At 61.9% G+C, this 17,968-nt stretch overlaps 1 protein-coding gene across 1 annotated transcript in view; it reads right to left on the bottom strand.

The window, feature by feature from the left end:
- Positions 1-10,174: 10,174 nt before the first annotated feature.
- Positions 10,175-17,968, bottom strand: part of CDH4 (cadherin 4) — a 511,528-nt gene continuing 503,734 nt past the window's right edge. The window contains exons 12-16 of the mRNA XM_047746454.1: positions 16,570-16,803; positions 15,620-15,853; positions 15,396-15,535; positions 14,758-14,922; positions 10,175-13,608 (exon numbers count right to left, since the gene is read on the bottom strand). Of these exons, the coding sequence (XP_047602410.1) occupies positions 13,402-13,608; positions 14,758-14,922; positions 15,396-15,535; positions 15,620-15,853; positions 16,570-16,803 (980 nt within the window). The 3' untranslated portion in view covers positions 10,175-13,401. The remainder of the gene's footprint in view (positions 13,609-14,757; positions 14,923-15,395; positions 15,536-15,619; positions 15,854-16,569; positions 16,804-17,968) is intronic.

The raw sequence follows: 17,968 nt of genomic DNA, 5'->3' as shown, positions 1-17,968 counted from the left end.
CCGTAACAGGCCGACAGGCCCGAGCCTCTGTGGGAAGCCCCCAACATGAGGGTTGGAGGCTCCGCCCACGTGAGAGGCCTGGGGTAATTCCGTGATTAGATCCCACTTGCACTTGCTAACCAGACGACGCTGTCTCTTGCGAAGTTCTTAGCCTGAAAAAAATCAGGTCAGTGGATAGAGGACAGTCAGACTTGGATTTCTGCAGGTGTGACCGACTCAGTGTCAGCTTCTCGCATGTCCTCCTGGGCCCCGTTGCTCTGCCGAGGACATTCGCAGCCAAGGCGCAGCCTCTGACGTCGGCAGGAGGCCCTGCATGGCAGGTGCACGGGTTTGTCCTTGTTTTCCCCTCGGGGAACAGTTACCTGCTGTGCAGTTAGCTGCCCGACGTCAGCTGTGGGAGCTTGGGTGGGCTGCGAGGTCGAGGGCCGGGTGGTGTGGGCCAGGATGTCTGCTCTCCCCACGCTGTTCCCCAGAGCACTGTTCGCAGTCGAGCAGGAACAAGAAATAAGGCACGAAGTTTCATGAAGTTTGGGAAGCAAAAAGGCAAAGAAAGAAATCACAGACGACATCATTGTGCCTGGAAAGTCCAGAAGAATCTACACGCATGTTCCCGAAACAGGTCTGAATCTTGTGAAATTGCAGGGAGCGGGGTTGGTAGCCAGAACGAGCTGTGATATCGGCAACCAGCAGCCAGAAAGTGAAAACGGGTCATGCACGATGGGACCAGGAACTCTGGGGTACCTCGGACTATGTCAGCAGTGACATGGGAGACCCTTCAGCTGCGACTGGAGAAGCGAGAAGGTCTGTGTGGAGCTCGCGCCGTGTGTGCGGACTGGTCCCGGCCGCCCCGCTTGCATCCAGCAGGGCTTCCGCTGACCTTGGCGGTCCGATCCCAGGCCTTGTAGGACAGAGCACACGTGGAACGTTCACACCCCCGGATTTCGAGACGTCCTGTAAAGCCATGTCCTCGCGTCGGTGTGGCATTGGTGCAAGGGCGGGCGTGACCAGTGAAGGTGGACCCCAGTCCGCTGGTGGATCCGGGTGTTACGGCCACGGGGCATCAGATAGAGACACAGAGTGGTGAAGGCAGGATAGCTGCTGGTATGGCTGGGTGGCCTGTGGGAGGACAGTGAGTGTTGCCCCCGTGTTCCCACGCACGGATTAGCGGGAGATGGATCAGAGGCCTGAGAGTGCGAGGGAGAGTCCTGAGCTCATAGCAGAAAGCGTCAGAGAAGACGTTTACGACCTTGGCCCGGGCAGGCACAGCCCAGAAAGAACAGAATGGCCAAGTGCACTCGAAGTCTGTGCTCCACTGGAGATGCTGGGGGAGCGTGGAGGGGAGGCCCCGGGCCAGGAGGTGAACCCAACAGAACCCACAGGCACAGTAGAGCAAGAATCACCTCAGCAGAAACGTGTGGAAGGCCTGCAGGTGGCCAGTGAGCGGGCGCCAAGGCTGCCCGTCGTGACGGGTCAGCAGAGACATGGAGGTGAAAGCCGTGGGGCGAGCCCGCCGCCCACCCGCCACGGGGACCCCGAGGGACAGAGATGAGCGGGCACTCCCACGTCGCTGGCCGTTCCGGGCGGGCTGGCCACTTCGGGGAACTGCTGTGCTTTGAAGAAAGGGAAGCACGTGTCTACCCTGTGACCCCGCATCTCCCGCCTTTGTCCACCAGGGGCCGCCGGGAACGTTCGAGGTGGCGCTTGTCACCGACGGCCTGAAGTGGGAACAGCCCACCTGTCCGTCGGTGGCGGCTGCAGACGCACCGTAGAGTGCTTGTCAGTGGAATATGACCGGGGATGGAAAGCAGTGAAGCGGCGGCCGCTCAGTAGCGTAGGTGGGTCTCTGAAGAACCTGGAAGAAAGCTCCAGACACAGAGCCCACCCCCGGTTCCGGCTGTAGGACGCTCAAGACAGGACGATTCCCAGGGGCGGTGGGAGTCCGTGTGGCGGCCCCTGGGGGCTGGTGGGAGGGCCCCCGGGACTCTTGGAGCTGACGGGAGCGTTCTGTCTCCGTCTGGGTGGCGGTCACACGGGTGTGTGAGTGTAAACGGGCTGACAGGTAAGGTCTGTGTGGCAGCATATGGAGAAGGTCCGCAGTGAAACCTGGGGAAACGACTCTGGCTTTGAACACCCCCGGGCCGGACCTGGGCTCCCCCCGGGCAGGTCGCCTGGCCCCATGGGATCTGGGGCCACAAGAGAGGAGCCGTGTGCGTCGTGGGGTTGGTGGCGACTCGTGGTCGCCTTGAGATCGCCTGTGGTCGCTGGTTAACTAGTTGAGTGTTAACTAATTTTTCCTTTTATCAGACTGTGGTCTTCAAATATAAGTTTTGTCTTAAAATAAATAAATAGATAAAGAAAAAGGTCTACCTAGCCTCTTCACCCATCCCCGCATCAGGGCCCGGCTTGCCCCTAGCCCGACCCTGCCTGGCGCAGACAGCCAGGTGGCAAGGCACCTGTCCTGGTCTCTGGTGTGTCCGAGCGGCGTTGGGACCCATCTGGGGCCTCCGGATCCTGCGTGCAGGGTGCGCTGTCATGGGGGAGGCCAGGCAGTTAGACCACAGTCCGCAGGGGACTATCCAGCCACGGGCTGCCAGCCCCTCCCTTCCTCTGGGCCGTTCTGGGCCACAGCTGGGCCACGCATGCCCAGGGAAGACCAGCCCCAGCAACTTAGTCCTTCTGCTTAAGAGACAAATCACACCTGTTTTCCAAGAATCAAACTGCCTCTTCCTCAGGCTTTGTCCTGGCTGCCAGAAAGTCTGTATTTTTGAGGAGAACGGACACGCACCTGTCTTTAAAAACGTATGTATTCAGCAGGTGTCAACGAGCACTTGCACATGCAGGGCGCCTTTCCGGGGGCTGGCAGGTGTGGCCAAGGCACAGTTCCCGGAGGAGGCCAGACAGGGCTCCGGCTGGGAGAAGTGTCCTGGGGGGAGGGGGCGGGCGGGCGAGCCCATGGCAGGGCGCACTCGGACGGTGCGGGCGCACTCAGACGGCACGGGCAGTCTCCTCTGGGCGCGTCGGGAGAAGACGGTGGGAACAAGTTTCCTGTGCTAATTTGGAACTCAGGAGCCACAGTAAGACGCCAGCACGCTCCGCTAGTTGGGGTGCACCCGGAGCCCCAGGCTGGAGGTCGCGCAGCCCGGGCCTTTTTTTTGGAAAAGTGTGGCATGCGCCAGCCTGTCCACTGCCTTGCCCATCCACGCACTCCTGGACGCTTGTCCCCAAGAAGTGGAAGATTCGTCCCCGCCAAGATGTGGACGGCCATGTTCGCAGCAGCTTTGTGTGGGACGGTGAGGAGCTGGAGAAGCCCTACAGCTGCCTGAGGGCGGGCGAGCGGCTACCTGGGTCTGCACCTCATACAGCCAGGGGCACCTGCTGAGTCCTTGCGTGAGTGCGAGAAGACCGCAGACAGCGGCGCCCTGACGGGGCCAGGGCGGGGGTGGGGGCGGGGTGGGGGGTTCGGAAGCGCAGTGTCCCTGCAGCCTGGAAGCCAGCAGGGGTTGCCTGGGGCCTGGGGGCCTGCCGAGGAGACACGGGGTGACCCCGGACGGTTTCACGGGTGCGCACGAGTGTTAGGACTCAGCATGTGGGATGCGGTAATCTTGTGCTGTTGCCGAAAATCAGAAATACCGCCAAGATGCAAAAATGAGTGACTGAGAATAAAATGGAAAGCACCTGTCGTCCTCTGGACAAAGATGACCTCCTACCCTCTCTTACCCCAGGTCTGACACGGGGACAGTAGCAGCATTACCCCCACACCCCCAAACCCCACGGTGGCTTCTAGGGGAACTGGAGAGCCCTGACTGCTGCTCCCGGGGCCAGGTCCCTCCTAGGGTGATCAGAGAGGCGGATTCACTGTGGGCGTTGCACAGCCCAGGGGCCCGGGTGCAGGTCCCTGTTCTGGCGGGCTGGTGGGCTGGTGCAGGGTCTTTAGGACTCGGGGGTCAGGGGTGGGTAGGGGCGGGGGGCTGTGTGCCAGTGGGGGCACCAGGGGTGATGGCAGGGCTCAGGTGCATTGCTCACGTCCTTGGCCGATGGCATGCCTCACGCTCCCCCACTGCGTCTCATCCTTGCCAACCCTGATCCAGTCCCCCTGCTGTGGGCGTGGGGTCGGTCTGCACCTCCTGAAGGGTGGGAACCGGGCAGGTGCCTTGGGTTTGGAGCCCAGAGCCAGCCAGTCCCCTGAGCTGGTGTGCAGCGGGGCGGCCTGTGAGCCTGGCCTGGGTAGGCTGCGGTGGAGTGGGGGTGGGTCCCTACACCAGGGACACTGTGGACACTGTGGACACTGTGGACAGCAACCGGCACATTGTCACGGCGCGCGAGTGTGCAGCCGTGTTGACGGAGCTCTTCGGACACCTCCAACCTACCTCCAGGCAGAAGGTGTGAAGGACGGACCCCAGAATCCCGTAAAGGCTCCCCCTGCCCCCGGGGCAGGGAAGCAGGAGCCACGGTCCTCCTGTGTGGAGAGGCCGCAGCTGCCTCGGCTGAGAAGGGTGTCTGGCCAGTCCTCAGGCCCCGGGGACCTGTCCCTCCCTTGGGGCTGCTGGGCTCCGGGGTCACCAGGGACCCTCTTGCTGCTACCAGTGGCTCACATGGGCTAAGACTCGGCACCCTGCCCACCTCCAGGCAAGCTTGGGCCTGCCGTGTCTGCGTCTGTGGGGACACGTGGCTGCTGGGGCACAGAGACCCATCGGCTTCCTGTGGGGTCACCACCCCTCCCCTCATGGGTCCCGCTCTGCAGCTCCAGGCACCTCACAGCCCTGATTGCTGGCCCAGAGGCCTGCAGTTTCCCGAGGGAGCCCTAAACTCAGACTTTCTTTTTGATGGTGCTGGAGAGGTGGCGAGGGATTTAATTTCTTGGCTTTTCAGTGTAGACCGTGGCGGTTGGCTGGAAATGGCCCCCAAAAGTCCAGGTGCCAACCCTTGGAGCCTGTCAGTGTGAACTTATTTGGATAAAGGGTCTCTGTAGAGGTCAGCAAGGTGAGATGAGACTATCCTGGCTTACCTGGGTGGCCAGTCCAGTGACGTGTCCTTGTACGAGGGGGTCAGACGGAGAAGCCGTGTGAGGATGGGAGCAAAAGTGGAGTGATGTGGCCACGAGTCCAAGACCCCGGGCCAGCAGGAGCTGGAAGGGGCGAGAAGGACCCTCCCCAGCGTCTGCGGGGGGGGTCTGGCCCTGCCCACAGCGGGGTTTTGGCCTGGCGATACCAGCCTCGGACTTCTGGCCTCCAGCTCTGTGAGAAAATAAGTCTGATGTAAGCGACCCAGTGAGTGGCCCTTCGTTATAGCCACGGAACCCCAGGGCTGTAGTCAGCTCAGGGCTCAAGACAAGCCATGCAGTCGGACCATGACTGCAGCTGGGCCGACCCGGCTGTCCGGTGCTCCGAGGGTGGCTCGGGGGTCCTCAGCCCTGTCCAGAATGCCTCGTCCCAGCTGGCACTCCTGTCCTCGGCTTCCTGCCTGACAGAGCCCCTCCCTCGCAATGACCTCAGCCACACGGACTCTCAGGCCACCGAAGGACAGGACTTTGTGTGGCTGGTCAGAGCACAGGCTGCCAGGATGGCAGAGGGAACGGTGCCAAGAAAGATCCCTACCGGTCTGTGACTGTCCCACCGGGCCTTCCCAGCAGGCTCCACTGACCTGTGCCCTCTGCCAGCACCTCTGCCCCCACCTCCGGGGCTGCTCCTGACCAGCGGCCTCTTAGTTTCCATGACAGCCATCCCAGAGGAGAAGGCCAGGTGGTGGCAGGCACAGTCTCGCTCCGGCCCCAGGAGAAGGGAGCTCACGCCTCCCGGCGTGGCCACCCCCTGCCAGAGCCCTTCCTTGGGGGGACGCCCTGCCCCTCCAGGTGGACCTGTGAAGGGGTCCACCTGGACTGGTGGCCACATGAGCGGCTCTGTGGCTGGCGCAGGAGAGGGCTGGCGGCTGGCGGGGGACACCAGGCCCCTCACTCTCTGTGGGACGCAGGTCTGGCGGCCACTGTGGGTGCCTTGGTGGCCATACGAACAGGGAGGGATGGCTTGGGGGGGTGTGGAGCCAGCTGGGCTCGAAGTCAATGCCAGTCTTCACTCTACTGAGCTGACAAATGCCATTACTCTCCCAGCCCGCTGACGTGGGTTTCCTGGAAACGCCGGGACGGACGCCCCCATCAGCCCCAGTTTCTGCATCTGGAGAGCAGGGATGACGCCTCCTTCCCGGTGGTCTCAGCTAAGGAGACCGGCCCCTTCGCAGCTGCCGCCCATGGCCCCAGGAGCGACCTGCCCACTGGCTGCTGGGTTGGAGGGTGGAGGGTGCGCGCTCTGCGCACACACACCTCACGCCCATGCACAGCTTGCTTGGGGACAGCAGCTCATGGCCTGGAGGGTTGGCCGGGCAGCTAGGTCCCCCAGCGGCCACCTACTCCCTGGACTGTCCCCAAGGGCACTTGGCCTCTGCCTCATCTCACTTTGTCTTCCCACCTGCTCACAGCCAGCTGGTGTTGGCCCGGAAACCTTTAGGGGACTTGGCCAAGGTCACGAGCTTCGAGAGGGGCAGAGTGGACTACACCCTGGGTCTTAACTAGCCAGGCTCTGGCCGCATTCCTGCTGCCACCCTGAGGGAGGTCAGGGGCCTGGTTAGTGGGGCTTCTCGACTGGGACTGGGGCTCCCCCCAGCCACACGCTGACAGGTGCTCGGAGCACCACACAGACAGCCAGGGAGGTCACTGCCCTGCCGAGATGGGGAGACAGACCACGGGAAGGCTAGAGCTACAGCACGTGGACATTAAATCACTAAGTTGGTCTAAAGCAGCAAACACAGACCATGAGGAGAGCCTGGGAAGGCTCCGGAGAAACGGGAAAGCTTTTCCCACAGGGAAGTTTGAAGATTCAGGACCACACGGGCCTTCTGGGAGGTTGTGCAGGTGCAGCCCCCGGGAGTCCACTGCCAGGCTCCGCAGGGTCCCCGCAGCTGATGCTCAGCGGGGCCAGACCTCCCCCTTCCCTGTGCTCACTGTGGTCTCTGAGGTAAGTTTTCAGGGAGACCATTCATCCTAAACAGAACTGCCTGCGGGCATTTCCTGAAGCCCACTGGACAGCTGGGGCGTCACCATGGACCGTGGACAGCGCAGTGTGGGGACAGCGTAGCGTGGGGACCGCACATCTCCAGGTGAGCGCCTGGGGCCGTGGAGGGGTGCGTTGGTGGGTGTTTGGGGGCGTGTGATGGAGCGTGATGTTGGGATGGTGGAGGGAGAAGCTCGTGACCCAGTCCTCTTCAATAGCCCCAGCCACGTGGTCACAGACCACTCCCTCTGCCCTATGGTGGGTGTCTGGGGCCCCGGGCTCCCCGTCAAGCCTGAGGACCAATTTTTGGTGGGGTCTAATGCTGTCCTGATGACTTAATGCTTACGTGGTCTCAGTCCCCAAAGTGCTGCCTCATTCCGATAAGACCCCTGAGGGCTTGAGTCAGGACACGGTCACTGCCACCCAGGCCCTGGGAGTCCACTGGACAGGGCAGCAGGTGCAGGGCGTGGACACTGTGGGATGGGTCCTCTGTGGGAGCCTCTGGCCTGGGTTCCACTTGTGGAGGGGGCTGGCTCCCCCCACCCCCCCGCCTGTGGACCCAGTGACTGAGGACCCTTCCCTCTCCTGTGAGGCTCCTGGGAGCCACAGACTGGAGGGCTTGAGTGACGGTTGCCTGTGCCCAAGCACCAGTCTTGGGTCTGAGGTGCCACTGGGCTGTGGGTGGAGAGGGGCCCTGGAAGCTGGATGCTGTGGGGTCGGACCCAGGTCCCCCAGCCAGCACCCCTACTCACTCACAGGGAGGGTCCTGAGAGGGCAGCTGACCGAGGCTCAGTTGCAGGTGAGAGCAGGCTCCCCTTCATGCCCTCAGGGCTGTCGTGGGGGCACTGCAGGCCATGGGCTCAGGGCTCAGGGCTCAGCATGCTCTGAATGGGAGAAAGACCAGGTGGTCTCAGAAAGTCAGACGCTGTCGTCCTCCGGGCACTTGGGGTCACAGTGCGTCCTGAGCATCTCACCATGGGACGCCGCATCAAGGCATCCCTCGTGGGGCAGATTTGCAATCAGCTGGTCCCCTCCTGCCACCCCGGCCCCTGCAGTGTCTCTGCTAAGGTACTGTTTCCAGGGACCCGCCTCTCCCACCCTCGCCCTTGCCCCAGCCTGGCCTTGTGCTCTCCGGTGCACAGCGGCCCCCAGGGACATGCCCTTTTCTCAGGGCACTCAGGGTCTGGAGTGAGACGGGAGAGGAGGAGGGGACCCGAGCTCTGGGCTCCCGCGAGGCAGTGTGCAGTCTGTGCCTATCTGCTCGAATTACGTTCTGAGTAGGAGTCTGCTTCTCTCCATGTGGCCCTTCCGGGACTGAGGCGAGGGTGACCCTGCCCATCCGTCCACAGTACGGTCGCTGGAAGAGGGGCCGTGGCTTGTGGCACCGTGATCCGAAACGTGGAAGTTTCTTGCTGGGTCCTGCCTCTCATGTGCTCACCCTTCTCCTTCAAACACCCTCCAACAGTGTCCACTCCTAGCCATGCCCTGATTGGGCCCAAATTGGGCTCACTGGCCTCGTCTGAAGCTCTAGACTGTCTGGCTATGGTCCCATGGGTCTCTGTGGGGGTGTCCACAGGCATGGCCGGCAAGACAGCCAGAGCCAAGTGGACATCTCCCCACGCCCAGGGCAGGGCTGGGACAGCCCCCCAACCCCCACCCTCCCCCGAACACTGCTTCATCTTCCTTCTGCTCCTGCTCTCTGTCTGTCCTCAAACCCCGGCTCTTCCTAATCTGATCAAGGGGTCCTTCTTGGGGCTGCTGTCCTCTCCCTGGCAAGGCTGGCCTTGACCTATTGCCGTGAAGGTGGGCTTTGGATTGATGGCTGAACGGACCATGTGGCCGTGGCATCGTGAGGTGTCCTGGGGTCTCATGTGCATCTGGGCAGCTCCCTCTGTCCCCTGGGCCAGTCCCAGGGTGCCCTGGTCAGCAGGTCCCAGCCTTCTGGGCCCTGAGGGTGGGCTGTCACCTCCGGGTGGAGTCAAGGCCACGGGGGGCTGTGCCCCTGTACCCCTGTGCCCTGACGGGTCTGAATGCCCCTCCTGGGGCAGGGACAGGGACAGCAGCCTCCGTCCGGTGAAGTGACCCTCGAGAAGGCCTCAGGGTCTCCAGGGAAGGCGCCTCCTGGCCTCCCTGAGGGCCCAGCTGGCCGTTGTGGTTACACTGTGCCTGTGGGATGACCAGGATCTGGGGGTAGGAGGGTGTCCTTCTGCAGAGCCTCCTCTGGGGGTCTGACGATAGGAGTTCGTGCCCTCCCGCCCCCCACTGCCTGTCTCAGCCCTGAAGCAGTTGCCTAATTATGCATGTAATTAGCTGCTCGGCACTCTCAAAATTAGCAAGTGGCTAATTGTGCCTGTAATTATCAACTGCACCCATAATTAACCGTGTGAGTGACTTTTTGTTATGCACCTTATTGTGGATGCAAATGTGCTCCTAATAGAAGGCCGGGGTCGTCCATGGGGAGGGGCAGTTGGAAGACCCAGCTTCGCCAGGGCCTGGGGTGCAGGGAGCACCTGACTTGCGGCTCGCTTGGGCTTGACCGTGCCACGTCGCAGCTGGGCCAGACGGCAGCCACGGACTTCTAAGGACTTTGAACCGTTTACACCCGCAGCACGCCGGCCTTCGTCGCTCTGTTCCCTGCGCCTCCCACACGCCAGAGGCTGCCCTGCTAGGGCTCATGGCTGTGCTCCCAGAGCCCAGAATGGCATCTGGGACAAAGCAGGGGCTCCAGAGAGGCCGGGCAGACCGACAGGCCCCACTCTCGACATCACGCCCCCCCGGGCACCCACCTGCTGTCCATGAGCCCCGGGGGCTTCGTGGGTGCACGGAGACACACAAGCCAGGGCAAGGCTGACTCTTTAAAAGGGGGACTTTATTGACTTCTGGGGAGCAGTGCGCCAGGGCCCAGCTCCGCGCCGGCACACAACTTGGCAAAGCTGCTACTCACTTTGGAACCAAGACCGCCTGGTACGAAAAACTCACGGAGGAAACATCGACGCGCTTCCCTTTTTTTCCTTTTTTTTTTTTTTTTTTGGTACAAAATGATACAAACGACGATACAAAATAGTTGTGCTGTTGACGGTTACAAAAAAAGTCGGGACGTTTGCCTAACTGCACAATGCTGAGTTGCAGCCTGACTGCACAATGCTCAGAGTTGCAGCCTGAATGCGTCGGACTCCAGGACCTTTCCCCAAAACAACCACAGTCATGCGGGGGCTGTTACACAGTTTGTCCATTTTCAAAAAGAAACATGCAAAAAAAAAAAAAATCAGAATGGAAAAAGGAGAGGAAAGGAAAAGAAACGCGTTCCAATTATACACAGAGGTGGCCCCCCGGGGGACGTGTCGCCCGAGCAGGACCTGTCTTTTGTGCCCCACGCTGTGCGAGTGACTTTGCAGGATGCTCTGTGCCGGGAGGCCGTGTTGGGGTTTTTGGTGCTATTTGTAGCCTCAACAACAGTTGAGACTCCGCTAACCTTCCCCCTTGGAGAGAACAGAGCTGCCCTCTCAGAGGACCAGGTGTGTGGGCCGGTGCTCACCCCAGGGAAACCAAGGCATGTCGAGGACCTGACGTGTGGCCGTTACCCTGACCCTTCGGTGGCGGGGGGCCCAGCCCTTGGATCTGCTGAGACACGGGAAAGACAAGGAGCGGGGTGTGAGGCCCAGACCGACACGGGGGTCCTCGGCTGGGGACCACAAGGCCGCGTCCGTGCTGCCCCGCCCCACGGCGTGGGGTTTCTCCTGTTCACAGAACGAAACTCCCTATAGAAACTAAGCTGTGCCCCCAGCACTTTGCCAGCGAGGTCCCCGCTCACGGGGACATGTGTCTACAAGCTACATGAGAGAGGCGTTTGACACCGCCTGTGCATCTAGCTAATGCTAACTTCACCTCAGAACGGGTTTCCGAGGTGGGTGTGGGAGGGCGTGGGAGCCCCATCTTTCTCTGGCCCCCAGGGACTGCTGGGGCGAACGAGAGGGGCAGCCATCTAGCTGTCTGGAAGCAGGGACGGGCATGAGAAGTCCCCCATCAGTGTCCCCCCAGCCTCAGCCTGCATGATTTAGGCAAAATGCACCAGGGGCCTGGCGGTGGTGTGGGGCAGGGTTGCGGGGTGAGGAGCCAGAGGGCGGCAGGGGAGACGGGCACCTGCATGGGGTTCTGCAGGATGGGTGTGCAGCAGGCCAGGTCCTAGGGCGGGCCTGGCACCTCTGTCCTCTCAGGCCCAGTGCCCTGGGGACCCGGGGGGCCTCGAAAATTCAGAGTCCGCAGCTGCCTCCGCTCCCAGACCATGGTCACACTTGGAAGTTCAACAGGAAGGTGGAGTTTCCGAACACGAAACAGAAGACTCCAGCTCACGCCCCACCAGCCCTGACCCTACCAGCAGTCCCTGGAATGGCGGCCCCCAGATGCGGGGATGGCTGTCCTTGCCTGGCCCTGAGGCACCTGCACAACACGACTTTGGACAGGGGTCCCAGCCCCTTCCCCTCAGTGGGCCACCCATCCCCTGATGCGCAGATGGTGGTCTACAAGGAGGGGCATCCAGCATGTGACGTGGTGACCTCTTTCGTCCCTCCGGCCTGGCAATCTAGATGGGGTCAGGGACAGAGCCCACTACAGGCCCGCCCTGAGGCCACAGGCCTGGCTCAGCTCTGGAAGAACCGTAGAGTCAGTGAGGAGTTTGGTCTGGGGAGGAGCCCTGACTCCCAGTGGGGACACAGCCACGCCTACTACACACACGCACCTACCCTCATGTACGCCTCTCGGGCCAAAGCTGTTTGGAAAACAGGGTGACCCTAGCCACGGGGACAGGCCCTAGGGTGAGGACTGCATCAAAGACCCCCCAGGCCGAGAGCATGAGGAGCCAGCTGAGCCCGGCCCTTCCCACCTCTCCAGGCTTTCAGGGCTTTTCCTGATGCAGGGCTCTGGGATGGGGCTCCAAGCCGCTTCCCCAAGGGCACTCCAATGCCAAGTCCTGCCCAGAATACCCCTCCTCCCCCTTCTTGGGGAGCCTGTGAACAGGCCAGAGTGGTCCCACACAGCAGGGTCTCCCCGGCGGGTCCCTGGGACACAGTGGGCGCTGTTCACCGTCCTGCGTGTCAGACCCCCGTGCAAAGGGCAGCTCTGTTCCGAGGGTCCGAGCAGCTGCTCGGTGCTGACCTGGGTCTCGAGGAGAGACAGTTGTTTCAGGTGGGTGCGGTCCGGACGCACCTGAGGGACAGATGGCACAGCAGCGACAAGCGGTTTGGCCGCCCGGAGCAGATCTTGGCTGTCCATGTCTGCTCACGAGCATCAGAGACTTCGGTCCAGGGGGCAGGGCCCGGGAGAGAGGCTGCCAGTGGCCGGAGACGGGGGTGCGTGTTCCCAGCGTTCCCTGCCATCCGCACAGCCCTCGGGGCCACTGGGCCTTTGACGGGGGCCTCTAGGAGTCTGACCTTGAGGAGTTGGGGGGCTCACGTCAGGGTGTTTGAGGATGCTGGCTGGTTTGGGCTGTGGCTTCTTGGGACACCGTACTCTTCTGGACCAAAGGCAACAGGACCAGTTTGGCATCTGGGGTGACATCTGTCTCCAGGGGAGGCCTAATGGTTGACCGGGGGGCCCCGGGGACAGCCAAGGGCAGAGACAGTGAACATCAGGAAAGCCCCTGGGCACCGCCCCTCCCACCCCAGCTACCTGCACGTCAGGATTCGGGGGGCAGCCAAAAACTTGGTGAAAGCCACGTGCGCACTGTGCTGCCCTTAGTAGACCGACTGGGCTCGCCCCCAGGGGGCCTCCTGCAGCTGGGCCTCTGGCCTCCCTCCAGCCTTGGGGCCGCGGGCCCAGGAGACCCCAACTGTGTACAGTGAGCTCGCGGACTCAGAAGGCCTACTGGGATTTGAACCCCGTTTCCTTTGTAAATTTAGTTAAGCAAATCACCCACTTTCTTTCTTAATAAAAGTAAAAAAAAAAAAAAAAAAGCATGTTCTCCCCGATTCCTTAATTGGTGTCTTCAGAGCTGGGACTAGCTGGGGCTGGGGGCGCTCCGGACTGGGGTTGGGGGGACGTACGTGGTCTGTCTGCTCGCTTTTCGTCACTCCTGAGTTTGAGGGAATCTGATACATGTACCAAAAGGCACTTTCATTTTTTTTTTTTTTTTAAAAACAGTGCTTCTGTTCTAAGAAATTCAAGTTAAGACAGAGTGCCTCTCGCTGTCCTTCGGTGCCAGTCAGCTACTGTGGTGGGTGGCGCGCCGCGGGGCGAGACGTGTTCATGCCAGACAGCTCACTGTTGGGGGGGCTGGGGCGGGGAGGGACCCCCTAACACACCACTAAATGACACGTCCGCGGGGAGTTGGGAAGCCCGGCACCCCCCGCGGGCCGCTCCGCGGGCGTCAGTCGTCCTCGCCGCCGCCGTACATGTCTGCCAGCTTCTTGAACCTGGGCCCCCACTCGTTCAGGTAATCGTAGTCTTGGTCCCCGGAGCTAGACGAGTTCAGGGAGCTGACGGAGCCCGCCGTAGAGCCGCTCCCTTCATAGTCGAAGACCAGTAGGGAGTCGTAGGGGGGTGCTGTGGGGTCATTGTCCGCGGCTCGGAGTCCCTGGGGTCACAAAGACACAGCGTTAGGGTGGAGAACGTGCTTTCTTGGCCCAGGGCCTGACGGAATGCGGCTTGGAGGGGTGCCCAGGAGCAGAGTTGGGGAAGCAGGCCAGGAAGGTGACGTTATTGGGCCTTGCATACAGTAGGTGGTCAGTAAATGCTCCCGTGTTTAACTGAGGGGCCTCTGGGAGAGCCGCGGAGGGATGGGGTCTGTGGAAAGGGCCGCCTATTGAAGGCACCTAACACAGAAGCTGGCACCGCCAGGCCAGTATCGTGAGGCGCGAGGGCTGAGGGGTGGCGGGGCCAGGAGCAGCCCCTCCTAAGGGGGCAGAGTCCCTGTCGCTGCAGCACAGAACATGAGCCTGAGGTGGGCAGAAGCCAGAAACCTCCAGCGTTCACTACCCGCATGAACAAAACTGGGGGGCGCTGCAGGTCTTGCTGGAGGCCTCTCTCGCTCCCACCCCCGTGTGGCCTGGTCCTCCCTCCCTCCCTCTGCGCCCCTGCCTGCTCTGCCCCAGGAGGGTCCCCGTGAGCCCTGGGGGGCGCGTGTTCCTGCCCGCTGGCCGGGGTGCCCGCGGCCGTCCCTCGCAGCAGGACGCGCGTCGACGCCCAGCCCGCCCTGGGAAGGGGCGCCCTCGCCGCCCGCGGTGGGCAGGGCTGGCTTTTCTCGAAGCCGTATTGAAAACTGCCTTGGATTCGCGACCGAGGAGGCGTGCGTCCGGGCTTCGACTTCAGTCCGGCCCGGGGGAGGCGCTGTGTCAGCCGTTCAGCTCCTGTGCTCTCGTGGAGCTCTGACCTGCGGCCCGGACCAGCGTCTCCACCGGCCCCGGGGCTCCACCTGCTCATGTCAGTCCCCTTCAAGTCAGCTTCGCAGGTAGTGGGGGCGCGCCCCAACCCTCTTCAAGACGCGCTCGGCGTTACAGAGCAGGCAGTGGGGACCTGGGTCTCGGGGGCGTGGCCGCACCGCTGGCTCGGCGGGGGTAAGGGGGGAGGGGCGTGGCCGCACCGCCTCGGTCCCCAGCCCAGGCCTGGAGGGGCCTCCTCATCTCTGCCCGGCTGTCCCCGCGCGATGCGGCCACGGGACCTCATTCTCTGCGGGGGGGGGGGCTGCGCAGCTCCCCCCACCCCGCCCCCGCGCCGGAGCACCCACCTCGTTGATGAAGTCCCCAATGTCCCCGGGGTGGGGCACCACGGGCCTGACGGGGTACTGGGGCTCTGCACCCACGGGCCGCTCATCCACACGCCGCACGCCGGGCGCCTTGCTCAGCACGTGCTCCATGGTCTCCGGCTGCTGCAGTTGGCTGAGGTCATAGTCCTGGGGGCGGCGGGTGAGGAGGGGGGCAGGGCTGTCCTGTTGTGATCGGGCACCCAGCATGCCCGGCGTCCTGGCCCGTCACCTGGTCCGCCCTACCCTGACTCGCCCCCGTCAGCCCGGCCGCGAGGCCCGTGTGGGGTCTGTGTCCCGCCGCCCTCGCCAGTCTGATGCGCCCTGGCACACCCCAGCTCCCGTGGTGCGTGTGTTCCTGGGAGCGCCCGCCCCTCTGTATTCAGGGGGCACGGAGCCTTAGCAGGGTCAGGAGCTGCCCTGAGTCCCCTGACGGCCAGCGCAGACCTGGCGTCCAGCCAGGCAGCCCCCTGGATTCCCCCTCCGGCGCCCCGTGCGTGGCTGCCAGATCACCCAGCAGCCCCCGCTGGGGCTGAGGTCCGGGGCGGGGTGGGGGGGGAGAGAGCGCGGGGGAGAGAGGCCCCCCGGGGCCGGCGTGGCAGGAGCAGTTGCAGGGGCCTCACCTGGTCCTCCTCGCCGCCCCCTTCCTCGTCGTACTTGAGGATGTTGTCGCGGACATCGTCCTCGGGGTCGATGAGCAGCTGCTTGGTGTGGCGCTCCTTCTCCCTGCGTTTCATCCACACCACGAACAGCAGGACCATGGCTGTGGGGGCAGGGCCACACGGTGAGCAGGGTGCGCATGCGCGTGGGGGGCGGGGGTGCATACCTGTGTCTGGGCCGTACTCACTGAGCAGGATGACAATGCAGATGAGGATGGCCACGATGGCACTGGTGCCCAGACCGGCCGCAGCCACTGCGCCGATGGTGGTGCAGTCCCCGTTCTCGTCGCACGGGCACACCTTGACCTTGATGATGGACGTGTTGGACAGCGGGGGGTTTCCGGAGTCAGTAACGATGATGGGGACATCGTACACGCCAGCCTCCAGGTATAGGACGCGCAAGCTCAGCTGGGCATAGTCACCTGGCCCAGAGTGAAAGGACAGGCTTTGTTCAGTCTACAACTAGCACTCCGTTACAGCAAGACATCCGAAGGGAGAGACGGAGTCTGATAGCATGACAATCTATACCTCTTTGGTTCACGCACACACACGTGCATACATGCACACTCACGTTAGAGCACTCCACAAAGTGAAAAGACATTGGCAATTCAAGGAAAGAGCAACTGCAACTTGTTGGATGAAGAAATCATTTCCTTAATATATAAAGAGTTCTACTAAATCAATTAGAAAAAAACCTTCCCAAAGAAAAATAGGCAAGGTGCTCTCTTGTATTCCCAGAGAAACTAGAAATTGGCGTGACCTTTCTAGATGCAACCTCACAGTGCTAGAAAACTTCAGGGTTGGATGCCCTTTTATACAAAAAGGCCGCATCTAGGGAAGTACCCTGAGGAAAGACATCGGTTGGTGTCCCATCAGTCAGTGGCCAGTGCAGGAAGCAGTCAGAGACAGGAGTGGCTTGGGGTTGTAGGTGTTGATGGCTGTGTTCGTTCTGACAGTGGGGCCAGGCTGCCTTCATAGCACCCTCCAGGGATGGACTGGCACATGGCCAGGGGCCCCAGCCTCATGGGACCCCATGGGGGAAAAGGGCCCTGTCTCCACAGCTCACTCTTCCATGGGCCCCCTTGAGGTGCGGCACCCCAGGCGTGTCCAGTTCTCCTGGAGCGTGAGGCAGGCTCACCGTTTAAGCGGGTGATGGTCCAGTTCTTCCTCACGGTGGCTGGGACAAAAGGCAGCTCGAAGACATAGGGGCCGATGTTGGGGTCAACGTCAGCATCGGCCGCCGTGATGTTGATGGCATTCAGGCTGGGCTTCTCGCAGATCTGCGCCTCCTTGGGCAGCAGCTCTGGGGCATTGTCGTTGATGTCGATGAGATAGATCTGGAGGGTCCCCGTGCCACTGGCCGGGGGGATCCCTGTGGGACAGACATGGCGTGATCCTAAAGAAGCGGCTCCCTCACGACCTCAGGCACACAATGGGTGTGAAGACCCAGCCCCATTGGGTGAAGACCCAGCCCCAGTGCCCTGCCCAGGGACAGCCCCCAACCCCACCAAGCCCGATACCCGCAGCTAGACGCCCTCAATCAGGGCACCGTCGGGGGGAGTGCAGGAGCCCAGTAGCCTGCACCCCATTCCGCTGTCCTCTGTGCTTTCTGCTGCTTTGGCCATGGGTTCATTTGAAATCAGTCTCTAATCCAGCAGCTCCCTCCAGCCAGGGCCGGCGCACCTCCTGGCCAGCCTTCAGGACCGGGCTTTAGCAGACCCCGCGGGTCGGGGAAGGCAGGAGGGAGGCTGGCGGGTGGTCACCAGGCCCTGGCTTTCACTGGCTGTGCCGCGAACCTGTGCCAGCGCTCTTGCTGTTCTTACTCCTGAGCCGGAGGCGCACCGCGCGCTGTCCTAGAACCCGCCACAGCAGACCGCAGAGATCTACCTCAGGACTGTTGCGCATGCCGCTTCCTAACTCTGGGACTCCCCTGCTGCCCCTTCTTCCCCTGGCTTGTTCCTTCTGGTCCCACGGTCAGCGCTTCACAGCCAGGAGCACAGCTACAAGCCCAGCCCCTCCCTCCCACACCCTGTTTTGTTTTCTTCCAAAACGTACTCCCTAAAATTATCTGGTTGACTTGTTTCTTATTCATCTCACTGGGGCAAGAGACTGCCGAGTTGTCCCTCAACATCCATTTCCCCTTTTGTCCTTAATAGAAGAAGCAGAGCCCCAGATTTTATCTGGGATCATGACCGCCCAGCTGTTAGACTACATTTCTCAACAAGCCTTGCGGTGCAGTGAGGCTTCATGGCTAAGTTCTGGCCTTTGTGAGCTGGGGGTAGACGTTCTTAGAAATGCAGGAACATGTCCCTGCCTTCCTTGCTCTTCTTCCTATTTGCCAGAATGTGGTCGTGATGACTGGAGCAACAGCAGCCATTTTGGGCCATGCCATAACTCGTGGCCAGAGTGAGCCTGGTTTCTTAAACCTGACCCTAGCCCCCCAGGTCTGCCTGTCTCCAGTCTTCTTTTATGTGGGAGAAAATAAGCTGCAATTGTGTTGAAATTTCTATCACTGTTACACGGCTGAACCTAGTTTT

Source organism: Lutra lutra, chromosome 9 (genome assembly GCF_902655055.1).
Source record: "Lutra lutra chromosome 9, mLutLut1.2, whole genome shotgun sequence".
NCBI classification, from domain to species: domain Eukaryota; kingdom Metazoa; phylum Chordata; class Mammalia; order Carnivora; family Mustelidae; genus Lutra; species Lutra lutra.
This window is presented reverse-complemented; position numbering and strand designations above follow the sequence as displayed.